The sequence below is a fragment of the Microcaecilia unicolor genome, chromosome 6 (genome assembly GCF_901765095.1).
Source record: "Microcaecilia unicolor chromosome 6, aMicUni1.1, whole genome shotgun sequence".
In the NCBI taxonomy this organism is placed as follows: Eukaryota; Metazoa; Chordata; class Amphibia; order Gymnophiona; family Siphonopidae; genus Microcaecilia; species Microcaecilia unicolor.
The window spans coordinates 24,021,936-24,035,617 of NC_044036.1; the positions used below are offsets into that span (position 1 = coordinate 24,021,936).

At 39.5% G+C, this 13,682-nt stretch overlaps 1 protein-coding gene across 3 annotated transcripts in view; it reads right to left on the reverse strand.

The window, feature by feature from the left end:
- Positions 1-13,682, reverse strand: part of FAF1 (Fas associated factor 1) — a 716,909-nt gene that overhangs the window by 179,840 nt on the left and 523,387 nt on the right. For all 3 annotated transcript variants that reach the window (XM_030208188.1, XM_030208187.1, XM_030208189.1), the window contains one exon: positions 8,887-9,041. In XM_030208188.1, coding sequence (XP_030064048.1) covers positions 8,887-9,041 — 155 coding nt within the window. The remainder of the gene's footprint in view (positions 1-8,886; positions 9,042-13,682) is intronic.

The window sequence follows — 13,682 nt, forward strand, 5'->3', positions numbered from 1 at the left end:
GTGATGTCTCCATTTTGGTGTAAAATTTACTTAAAATCTTTAATAAAGTATGTTTAAAAAAAAAAAAAAAAAATAGATTTACTTCTACTCATTCTACACCACTCAGGATTTTGTAGATCTCAAAGTCTTCCCTCAGCCTTCTCTTTTTTTGCGCTAAAACAGCAAGGGCATAACCAAGAAGAATTAAAGAAGGTAGTTATAGGAGTAGAGATGAGACTAGATGAAAGATATTAAAAATATCATGAAATATTATTTAAAGAACACTGGTTATATACATTGCTTTAAATCAGCCTTTTCAAATTTAGTATGAATAGACAAAGAATATCTCCCCCAGTTCTAGTAAGAGACTGAAAAATGCATCCCCCCCAACACACCCCCTCTGAGTAGAAGTCAGATTGATAAATCTGCTGCACTAGCAGGAAGAACTAAAATTCAAATATTTTATGCATGGGATGCACTGAAGCCAAAACTGGCAAGAGTTAAGCCAGATGGGTGAGGGGATATGGACAGATTGCTTTTGAACGCCCTTAAGTTTTACTTTAGCTCTATGAATTTTGCTACAAATGTGAATTGGAATTACAATATGCCATAATATTTTTGCAGACAAGAATCACTTACACCAAAAACAATTTTTACAAAAACTGATTAGCAGTTTTGGTTGGGGGGTTTTCTGACCTAAGATAGAAGCTGTGAACTGTGGTTTGAATGTTGAAACATTGAATTACCGCAACATTCTAAGGGTACTCCAGTCATCTGAGGTCTTTTCCCCCACCATTCCGATTTTGTGCCACATTACAGGGATTTTGAATTGAATTTAGATGTGTATTTTATAATATACATACATTGCAGCTACAGCCCTGTTCTATCCAAACGTTGCCTACAAGGGTACTACTTACACACAGATCACATAAAAGTAGATACACACTTTCTATCCACATAATATTTACACACATATGTGGTCGCTTAATTTTGTAAAAGCCTTCTCATGTGTGTATAACAGGCTTTACATATGAAAAAAGCTTTGCAGAATTACTCCTCAAATTTGTAAAAATATAAACAAGCAGTTAAAATTTTCCAGTGGAAAAGAAGGTTTAGATAAATAGTTATGTTCAAGTTGGGTAGACTGAGCAATAATGCAAAGAATATTTGAAAACACAAAGGGTGATGGCTAAAGTGTCTCTCACAGGGTAGGCCCTGCTATTAAGCCGACTAGATGTGGTGCCAAGGACAGCAGAGTTTGGAAGAGAGATCTGCTCTTGCCACTTCTCCGCCAGTGCATTGCCACCCTACATCTGCCGGCTGCCCTGAAGCCTTGTAATGCAGAATATACAGCACAGGGCCACTGAGTGCAGGCACATGCTCAAACTCTGCCAGGACTTGCCCCCACTGACATTCCGCTGGAGGGGGCAGGACCCAGCAGAGCATGAGCACGTGTCTGCACTCAGAGACCCTCAACCATGGCACAGAAAGGGTGGTGGTGGGCGACAAAGGACAGGGATGATTAAGAGAGATGCTGAGCACAGGACAGGCAAGTAGGCAGGGGAAAGGGAGATGCTGGGTACCTGGGGCTGGTAGAAAGAGGAGAAATATTAGAAATGTGGTTTGGGGGGGATATGGGGGGAGAGGATATAGAGGGGAATGGGAGGTTAAGGAGTAGAAAAAGAGATGCTGGGCATCTGTAGGGGAATATGAAGAAGAGGAGGAGATGCTAAGTACCTGGTTGGTGGGGGAATGGGGAAGGCACGCATCTCAAGGTTTGCCTAGAGCTTCAGATAACTTTGGGCTAGCCCTGGTCTCTCAGTAGCACAGGTGCTTGAATAACACCACCATTCTTGTTTCTAAGAGCATGGGAAAGGCAGCAAGTCTGAATGGGTCAGCAATCTTTATCAGCCATTAATTTCATGTTTCAAGACAGTATTTAAAACTGCATATAGTATACATAGTTATATACAAAGTAGACTTTTAAAACAATTCCAGATTGCTTTGGAAACCCGAGATCACCTGAGAGCAGCCCCATATACAGTAATGTTTCTTATAGGTGCCTACAGGAAACTGTGTTTAGCACTTTTTAAGGGTATACGTGCAGTAAAAATCAGAGACAAAGAAAAGGACTGATGACTATACAAATATAGGGGGTTCAAATTCCACCTTATTAAATATATTGTCCACTTTGAGAAGAAGTTTTGGGTAATATATCTGCTGAAACGGGTGACTGATATTTACGAAGGTTAGTAGTTGCTGAATTCTATTTGAGTGACACTGTAAAGAAAAGAAATATGCATATATACATATCCAGATATGAGTATTTTAAATGTACTTTATAACATAACACAAACTACGGGGTCGCTGGGAGCCCTTACCGCCGCCTATTTAGGTGGCGGTAAGGGCTCCTGCACTAATTGGGTAGACACGTTTCATGTTGCAAAAATTAAAAAACAAACAAACCATTTTTTACCATGGGAGTGGTGGACACTGCTGCCCAAACTACCTCAGGATGCCTCAGCGCGTCCTGCGGTAGTGCCTTTTTACCCCATGGTAGGCCCGCGTTAGGCCTATCATACCTCAGTAAAAGGGCCCCTATATTAATGAAAAACATTATTTCAGCTAATGGAGGTTTTTTTTTGGTTTGTTTTTTTTTTTTAAATACAATGACAGACCAACGTACAAAAGTTATCATATATTTCACATACAGTAACACAGAAAACAGTAGCACAAAAAAAAATTGGCCGATGTAGTCTGCCTGGTTCTGATTCTTGCACTTTGGATAAAAAGATAAAGGTAGGCCACTGTATACAAGTATCAATTTGGCAATCGGTTTTCACGGAGTGGAGAAAGAAGGGGTGTAGATACATAGGTGACTTTCGAAAGGTGGGTGGTCAGGAATTCCCGGAGTTCACACAGATCAGGAGTGCATGGAATATCCTGAACTCCCAATTCTTTGCCTTTTTACAAGCAAGGGACTATGTGTTAACTGTTGAGAGGAAAGGGGGGACTGAGGCTGTTTTTGGGAAAGCTGATGCTTTGTTCTTGCAACTACCGCACACTTTAAACAAGTTATCTCAATGGTATCAGCTCATTGGGGAAAATAGGAAAGCTACACATCTAACACACTTGGCTAATGTATGGAGTAGAAACATAGGAGGCACAGTGTCGGAGGAGGAACTGGGGAGAGCATTTGGAGAACTCAGCAGGGCCACGCCGAATGCGGCATTACAAGACATTCAATTGAAAATTATGCATAGGGTACACATATCTAAAGCGAGAGGAAAAAAAAATGGGGCTTTGGACTGATGACACCTGTGTAAAATGTGGGGCTTTCGTGGGCACGCTGTTACATTCATTTATGGAATGCCCGAAGTTGGGGGAGCTCTGGAGAGGAGCCCTACAGCAGATAGAACAAATAGTGGAGCATGCGTTCGAATGGACATACTCAGTAACCTATTTAGGGAGCACTGCTGGCCTGAGAGAGCAAGGACTGAATGAGGCCCAGTGTAAATTCATCCTAGTTGCCACCATTTTGGTCAAAAAATGTATATTAATGTCATGGGTGGATGCTAGGCCCCCACAGATAAAGGTATGGTTAGATGCGATGAAAGAAATGGCCAGTTGGATGCAAGAGTCCCTTAAGTTTCAGTCCTCTAAGGAGCACGACAATATAAAAATTTGTGGAGCAAGATTGCCAATGTGGAGGGACTACTGGTGGACCCCTCTCTTGATAACACTGCAGAGTAAAGTACTAGCAGCCACTTGACGGGGTGCGGGAGCAATAGGGTATTGGTCTCTACATGGCACTGTGCAGCAGGACATGTTAGCATATTAGGAGGAGTGGACGGGGGGGGGGGGGGGGGGGGGGGTAAGTAAAGGCAAAAAGTCCAAGGTGTTTCGTTTAATGTTATTTGATGTATATGTGTTATAACCCTGCGGATGTTAATGGAAAGGCTAATATTTTATTTTATTCATTGATGGAAATGACGTGGGGAAGGGGGCTGTTGTGTATTGATGTTCTGTGCACTAAGGACTTAATAAAGATACTTTCAAAACAAACAAAAAAAACAAGTATCAATTTGGCAAATTACTTGCTGGGTTTGCTACTTGTGTCATGGTTTCTTGGCAGACTATTAATGGGGTGGTTTGCCATTGCCTTCCCCAGTCATATTCCCCCATTCCCGCTCAGCCAAGTTGGAGTACTCATTTACCAATCAAAAGTGGATGGATGGCTGAATTGTCCAGGGGTGGCTACCTGACAGAAATCCCAGTACGGGAGTTGATCTCAGATCATGTGCTCAGTAGGCAAGAAACCAAACGATTGCACCAAAAGGCCTCAGACTTTGGGTAGATGGGCCTAATTTTCCATACTCATTCTAACCCTAGTAACTTCCTTTCCCAGCTCCTGCTTTGTCTTTTATAGGAGTTGGCAAACCCTTTCTTACCAGTGTTCTCCACATCAGTTCCAAGCATGCCCAGCATACCATTAAAGTACTGTCTTTTATCAATGCCATTGGTAGTCCATTGCAGGTCTTGCAGTCTTCCTCTATGATTTTTACAAGATCAAAAGTAAATTCAAGACTCGGGTCTCCTTCCGTGTCTTAATATCAAGTTTTCCAATAGTGGTTACAGCTATCAGAACCAGTGAAGCTATTGTCTAAAATACTTGGCCTGCCAATATGTTGTTTTTTTTAAACTAAGTCCATTCCATGAGGTTGACCCCAATGCTTCTGCAGTCATACCACCACTGTGAGAGTCACAAGGGCTGTTCTGTAATGGGTTACCTGAACTACCCCTGATGGTATACGGATACCACTGGGTTACTCATCCACCATTCCTTCATTGTTTGTAAGTAAGGGTCCTCAGGGTTTATCCTATAACTTTTGGGAATGGAACATTATGGGAAATGGGACTTGATATATTGCCTTTCTGAGGTTTTTGCAACTACATTCAAAGCGATTTACATATATTCAGGTACTTATTTTGTACCAGGGGCAATGGAGGGTTAAGTGACTTGCCCAGAGTCACAAGGAGCTGCAGTGGGAATCGAACTCAGCTCCCCAGGATCAAAGTCCACTGCACTAACCACTAGGCTACTCCTCCACTAGCAACATTCCATGTAGAAGCCTGCCCTTGCAGATCAGCAATGCGGACGTGCAGGCTTCTGTTTCTGGGAGTCTGGCATCCTGCACATACGTGCAGGACGTCAGACTCACAGAAACAGAAGCCTGCCCTTGGACGTCAGACTCACAGAAACAGAAGCCTGCGTGACTGCGTTGCTGATCTGCTAGTGGAATAGCAACATTAACATTCCATCTAGAATCTCCAATAGTAGCAACATTCCATGTAGAATCTACAAATAGTTTCAACATTCCATGTAGAATCTCAAATAGGGAAAGGGAACTGGGACTTGACATGCCGCCTTTGTGAGGTTTTTGCAACTACATTCAAAGCGGTTTACATATATTCAGGTACTTATTTTGTACCAGGGGCAATGGAGGGTTAAGTGACTTGCCCAGAGTCACAAGGAGCTACAGTGGGAATCGAACCCAGTTCCCCGGGATCAAAGACCGCTGCACTAACCACCAGGCTACTCCTCCTTTCTGAACTTGATTATCATTTTAGTTTCTAACACACTGTGAAAAATTATTTCTCGAGGTTGTTCCTTAGTCTAACACCTTCCCTCCTCCCTCGGAGTTTAGTTTAGCATATTTGGGCTTGCTATACCGCCTTTGCCAGCCAGCAGATCATAGCGATTTACATATTATCAAAAATCTACAGAAAAACAGAAAGGAACTAGAATAATTAGATAGGAAAGTTAACAACCATCCAAACAATACTAAATGGTTAGGGTGTGGCATTGGACTGTTACCCAGGGTGAAACAGACGTGAGTGAGGAGAAAAAAGGAGAAGAGGGGAAAAGTACTCCTACGAGTGGGAAAGGTAGAGGCAGAAACAAAGAAAACAGTTCACATCATGACCCCCCAGTTCTCACCTTCCTTCTCATTGAAAAGGTTTACTTCCTGTGTATCAGGTGTCTGAATAGTTGAGTTATAGCCCACCTGGCTCTATTTTAGGTAATAAATACTTAGATGCTCTAGTTTCATTTCATGCACCATTTTGGTTGTACGCTCCCCAGAACCAAAATAAAACAAATTCTGCATCAATTATTTTAGTGAAAACACAGTCAAATTTATGCCAGCTTTCATTAAATGTACCAGTTAAGAGGTTAACAATCTGCTTAGGTAAGAGGCTGAAGATAACTGGAAGCTGAGAACTAAGATCTATTTCAGCTAACTTAACATTATTTAGCATCATCCTGCTTCATGTTTCATTGTAAGCATTCACTTGATCTTATTTGAATTTATACAATGCTTTTAACTCAAAGCTCTTTCACACAGCCTACTGAAACATTTTCCAATGCCAAAGGCACACTAAACAGCCGTTGAATTCAAGCAATAAATTCAGATTCTGGTAACACACACAATATCTAAGCCGATACGGAGAACACGGACTCAGAACCCTAAATAAGACCTTTATTTGGTATCTGAAAAAATGTCATAAGGAGTTAATAAGACACAGCTGTACTGGCTCTTTCTAATAAGCAGCTTCTGGCACTTTGGACACCACAGGTATCTGCGTAACCAGAAAACTTATTACTAGTGTATCAAAGTTGTGCTACTTAATGGACCTTCTTTAGTAAAACATAACAAAGCAATTACATGGCTGTTGATTGTCAGTCATAAAAAAAAAACCCTGCAACACTGCTTTTCAAAAGAAACTACACTGCAATTTTTGTGGTGGTAAAATAAAAGGAACTAGAAAATTAAATGGAGAATAGAACAAAAGACCAGCAGGTAGCCAACTGAACTTAGTCACTACAGATGGCTTAGGAACAGTGTTTCCTTCTACATCCAGTGGAGGGATAAAAGGGAAGGAGGAGACTCCTCACAGCCTGTGAATAGTAATAGCAAAAAAGTTTAGGCAAGGCTTGAGTCTATGAATTTCACCTCATGAAAGGCCTCGGTTGTCTCATTTTTTTCCTCTTTCTGGAAACGCTTTTCATTGCTTTTTAATTACATCTGAATGATAACCTGATGTAATAGAACAAATAAAGGCACTTAAGGAGTTTTCCTTGCAACACTCAACTTGCTCTGGGCCTAAAATAAGACCCATTGTTCAGACGCCCAACAATAAAAAAAAAAAAGCACTTGAGAATCAAAGAATACTACTGTGTTCTTTCTCTTTTATCTACAATATATTTAAGGGACAACAAAAACAGTATTCATTGATTTTTACCCACAGATTCCTGGAAAACATATTGAGATCAGGGGAAGAAAAGCACTGGAATTAATTATTCATAGCCATTTCTTTTTAACTTTCTAAATATACTTTTGTTCATTTTTCAGTGCACTTTTTTTTTTTTTTTGGCAGAAAGTGGTTTCATGCAGTTTCTGACAAAATGCTCTACCTACAGTCAAAGAGAAAATGTTTTTTTTTTTTTTTGCTGTTTATACTGATCTTGCACTTAATGAATGCAGCTTCCAAAAGTCTTAGAGGGACGTGGCGTGGCGTTTGGTATAACTTGTAAAGGATCACTAACCTGACTTTATTCTTACAAGGGTAGTGTATATTTTCCACTGTTAACCTTTAACATTTTTAAAATGTATTTTAAACAAAACTTCCATTAAACTTTGAAATAGAGACTTTTTTTTTTTTAAGTATCTACCTAACAGGAGATTTACTCATTATGACAGGATAAGATAAAAACGACATAAATCATAATTGAAAGACAAAATAAAAACTAATTCTGCAAAGTGTAATCTCTTAACAAGCGAGTCACAGCCTCAAGCAATAGGTAATATGGATGGCTTGTAATTGGACAACAGCCACATTATAAAACCACATCATGTGCCCTAGAGTGAATGCATTTATTCAGGCTGCAGCACAATTAGCGTTACACTGGATTCCTGCCCCCCCCCCCCCAATAATGAAGTTTAATGACAAATTATAATCCCACAAACACCCAAAGATGATAAAATAGAATATCCTTTGCACAAACCCCAACATGTATGGCAACCAAAAACCGTCCATTTCATTGATTAATATCACTGATGCTTTAAATTAATTTATCTAAAGGACATGGGTCGATTTCAGGCTGCGCAGCCAAAAGAATGAGTGAAAGAAAGCGATTAAATCAATTAACGTACGGTAGAGCTAAGCCATTACTCCTGCAACTTGACAAGCCTACAGTTTAATATTTCCTGATTCTCATTAAGAAAGCTAACATAACTATAATAAATAAAATCAATGTGTCATCTTGTGTTCATATTACTATATATTCTTTAAACGTTAGGGCCTGAATCACTAGTATAACTTTTTCTACATGGCTTTTTGGGTGCTGAATAGTAACATAGTAGATGACGGCAGAAAAAGACCTGCACGGTCCATCCAGTCTGCCCAACAAGACAACTCATGTGTGCTACTTTTGTGTATACCCTACTTTGATTTGTACCTATGCTCTTTAGGGCACAGACTGTATAAGTCTGCCCAGCACTATCCCCGCCTCCAGCCCCGCCTCCCAATAGTGTTCCATGAAGAAGAAGCTGTGAATTACTGCATCATTTTACACAATGGAATGATGCTTTGAACTAGGATACTGAGAACGCAAATAACTTCACTACATTAAAACAAAGTAATTATAGGTGTGTGCCCCATCCACTTACAAGCCAAGAATATCAGCAAGTCTTACTGCTACCAGCACATACCATTAACAGATGACCTTTGTAATGAGGATGATGATGAGAACTGGTTTAAATGAGAGCCCCTTATGTAGCATGGAGAAAGCAACCTTGCTTGATATGACAGCTAAGAAGCTCAGATCTCATAGCAACTCTTTACCTTGCTCGGTTCGCTTCCTTTGTTGTATCCCACGCCCAGGTTATGAAGTTCTGACTCAGATAAGAGACGACAGATTCAACACAGAGCATTTGTGAGCAGAACACGTTGGTGAGAACACTTTCATCATGATGGAGGTAGATGGCAAGAAGTTTTCGCTGAAAATAAAGGAGTAAATGTATTTAAAGCGGCGATTCCACTATTTAACCACATTCAGCATGGGCACAGCAAGTTTCATTAAACCATCTGATCCAGGTACTTCAAACTTATTTTGGCATGATCATCTGTAGAGCAACGAGAGAACAAGTCAATTAATTCAATCCTTGGCCTATCTGCACACATGACCAACTGAAGTGCCAGCTGTGAAGGTACCTTCCCTAAACTGCCATCTGGAATTAAATTGCTACCTTATTTCTCTTACTTTTGTACGATACTGTTTTCAGGCTAGTCGATTATGGATGAAGACTAATAGGTTGGCTTTAAATTTAGCAAAGACTGAAATTATGTTTGTTAGTCAGGTGGCCTATAGCCAGAACACCTCCAGAGCTTTCTTGTTCCCACTGTACATCAGATTGTGAAACTTGAGAGTTGTACTGGATACACAGTTGAATTTTAAGGCACAGGTAGCAAAGGTAGTTCAAACTTGTTTCTATCAATTAGATGTTCTAAGCAAAATTAAACCTATGACTCCTGGATCTCATTTTCAGATAGTGATTCAGAGTTTAATTTTGTTTAGATTAGATTACTGTGATAGTCTTTACCTGGGTTTATCTAGTTGTAAAATATTACAGGAAGTATAACACGCTGCTGTATGGCTGATTGTTGGATTAAAACGTACTGAGCATGTTACATCTTCTTTAAGTCTTTACATCGACTATCTGAGAGCTTCAGGATAACGTTTAAAGTACTGATGATTTTTTTTAAAGACTCTGATCAGTGGTGTTCCTGAACATTTGAAGAACACTCTGAAGCTCTATGAACCAGCTCACTCTCCTTGAGATCGACAGGAACTCGGCTATTGGTACAGCCTTCTTTAATGAAGGTTTGATATGTTGATACTTGTAATGGTGTTTTCTCCTTGGCTGGTCCAACTCCTTGGAAGTATTCAGATGTTAACATCTGTTGTTGAATGTAAGAAAAAGTTGAAAATCCTTTTGTTTATTCAAGCTTTTATGGTGTAAGAAGGCTTGAAACTGGTTCTATGATGCTGGCATATTAAATTCTGTAAAAAGGATGTTATTTGGATTTCTGTTTTTAGTTTTAGATTTTATATATGATTTGTAAAATGTTTGTTGTTTGCCATAAAATAAGGGAAGTTATACTCTAATAAATATATCTAGTGGTGACAGGTAGGCAGAATGCTACCTTTATCTGCCATCATTTACAGCGTTATGCCACTGAAACTCTAAGGAAAAGCTGTCAGTGTATCACCGGTTACTACAGGTGTGGAGAACGTTTACTATGAACAGCTAAATTCACATAAGGGATAAGAATGAAGATGTGACAAAGGAATAGAAACTCTTTCTGAAATGTGCAGGGGGGTTGTACAGTCTTGTTTCCATGAGACTTCTGAAACATTTATTCAAAAGTTCATTAACAGCTGAGATTACCACCTAATTTTTCTTTCAAAGGCCAGAGATTTTAAGTATCACATATTATTTCAATGCTAACTTTTGCCTATGGTTTAGGTACTTTTGATTTAAAATTCTGGTATTTTGTCAGATGGCGAATGAAATAAATGTTGCATACAAGAATAATTGATTATATACAGTATTAATGTGCAGAAAACATCAATAAAGAAAAAGTGTTAAAGGTTTGGTACAATTCACAAATTTTTTACATAAATCAATCAATGTTGGCACACTTGCCTTTTACATATAAGCAAATAGTCCATCACACTGTCATGCAGAGTAATCTAACAACAACACAATACCTAACCTAAATGGCACAGAATGTATTTTCCAATAATGACTTGTTCAAACCTACCTGTATTCCTCTACCTTTATGTAATACCAATTGTTTTCTTTAACCTGGTATAGTTATGCTATAACAGGTCCTCTGTAAGCCACATTGAGCCTGCAAATAGGTGGGAAAATGTGGGATACAAGTGCAACAAAATAAAGAAATAAATAAATAAATATATTTTGCTTGCATTAATGCATATATTAAAGGTTTCTGGTAAATTATATCAATAGAAATCAAACAAAATAAAACATGGAAAAGAAAATAAGATGATACCTTTTTTATTGGACATAACTTAATACATTTCTTGATTAGCTTTCGAAGGTTGCCCTTCTTCCTCAGATCGGAAGGGCAACCTTTGAAAGCTAATCAAGAAATGTATTAAGTTATGTCCAATAAAAAAGGTATCATCTTATTTTCTTTTCCATGTTTTATTTTGTTTGATTTCTATTGATAACCTTAAGAGTGGACTAACACGGCTACCACACCTCTCTAATTAGGACAGAGAAACAGGACAAATAAGGGATAAGGACAAAGGGTAGCAAGATTCCGGAATCCCAAAGAGTAGCAAGCTTCTGTGCAGAGTCCCAAAGAGTAGCAAGATTCCGGAACACAAATAATAGCAAGATTCCGGAATCCCAAAGACTACTACTACTACTTATCATTTCTATAGTGCTACTAGACTTACGCAGCGCTGTACACTTGAACATGAAGAGACAGTCCCTGCTCGACAGAGCTTACAATCTAATTAGGACAGAAGGGCAACCTTCGAAAGCTAATCAAGAAATGTATTAAGTTATGTCCAATAAAAAAGGTATCGTCTTATTTTCTTTTCCATGTTTTATTTTGTTTGATTTCTATTGATAACCTTAAGAGTGGACTAACACGGCTACCACACTCCTCTACTTTGGGAAATTATACAATGCTTATGAATTCTGAAAGGGTAACCTACTTAATGAAAATTGCCCCTACATTTGTAACCAACTTCACTACCTGGAACGGGCCCAAAACATTTTGCTGTGCATGTTTTGGATGGAATAATCATTTTAACAATTACTGGAAATATAAAAGCCACCTTTGCCTGATAAACAGAGCAGGATGCACAAGCGTTTCCACAGAAATTTTCAAAAGGGACAGCACATCAAAAGCCTTTTCAAAACCTTGATTCAGATTGTTCTGTTGCATCGGAGAAAAGCAAATGCTTAACCCTAACCAGTCATCACTGGCTGATACCAACCACAAGGTTATCGTCAACTTGCAAAAGGCTGCAGGTTCATTACTGTTACCCCTTGATTTTTTTTCCCAGAATAGCCTTAACTGATGCCAATAACAGATGGCAAACTACGGGCAAGCTATGAAAAAGTAAGACACTCAAGAACGTGTATTTGCAAATAGCTAACATTCTCTCTCAGTCTTTAAATGTCTCTAAAATAAAGAATTATGAAAAAGATGAAACACTGCTGGCAAACATTGACATTGTAGACTTATATTTCCCAGCAATAAGAATGTACTTAGAGTTAACACTTATAATCTATGGAAGTTAAAAGCTCATCCAATCAATAATCTCTTTTCAAAATGATAAGTTCTTTATGCCTGGGGACTTTCAGCCAGTCAGGTTTTCAGGATACGCACATGCATGGGACTGATCACTGCCTCTAGTACATAAGTATTGCCATACTGGGAAAGACCAAAGGTCCATCGAGCCCAGCATCCTGTTTCCAACAGTGGCCAATCCAGGTCACAAATACCCGGCAAGATCCCAAAATGCACAAAACATTTTATACTGCTTATCCCAGAAATAGTGGATTTTCCCCAAGTCCATTTAAATAAGTACATGCAATTTTAATTCACATTCATTTATTGAACGTATCCTGAAAAGTTTGGTGGCTGAAGCATCCCAGGACAAGTCTGTGAGTCACTGATGTAAAGCACTGGTACTTTTTAATAAGCTTCTGGAAATATGTCCAACGTAGCATATCTCTCAAACCATAAACTAACTCTAATTTCATGTAGTTGTCTACTGTTATCTGCACAACCTTGAGACTCTAGAATTATCGGCGACACTAATTTTTGCCACTCATATCAGGGGCTTCCAAACTTTTCATCTGAAAGGCATAAAATGCATTTCTATTCACAGGCACCAACATTACGACATGATTGGGGACAATGCCAAACACATTTGAAATGATCCCTTCCTGGACACAAAGAAGGAGCTTGCTCAATAGTGAAGGTACTCAGCACCCACAGAGCTAGCTTCTATGTTCTAATCTCAGAGAAGGCTGAATGGGGGTGGGAAGAGAGGGCTGGAGGTGAGAAGAGATTGATGAGCGGGGAGGGGAGGACTTTTCTTACTCTACCACCTCTATTCTTTTTCACTGCCAACCCCTTCTCCTAGTCCTGCAGTCCCAGAGCAGAGAAGGACATGGTACATCCACATACATATTCCTGGTATTGTACCACTGACAGCTTGTAGCACCAACACACACCCTTCATCTTGCAATCCTGGAACAGGGCACAAATACACAACCCCCTCTCTCCCTTCTCCCCTGGTACTGCAGCCCTGGAACAGAGAGTCAACTATATACCTGGAGCCTGTATCATCAAAAACAGGGTGATTCTCCTCCTTGGCACCAACAATGCCCAGCTCATGACAGGTGCAAGCTGGGTCTAAGCTATAGAGGGATTAAAGGTGTTTAGGTGGACTCACTTCTAGCAGGTCTACCAACCACAAGTTCCAGAGGCAGTGGCTATTCCTGGTTCTGTTAATTTCATATTAATCCTGGAATTATTACCACTTTCCTGGCAGAGAAAAGGATGAGGAAGATCTGGAAAGCTCA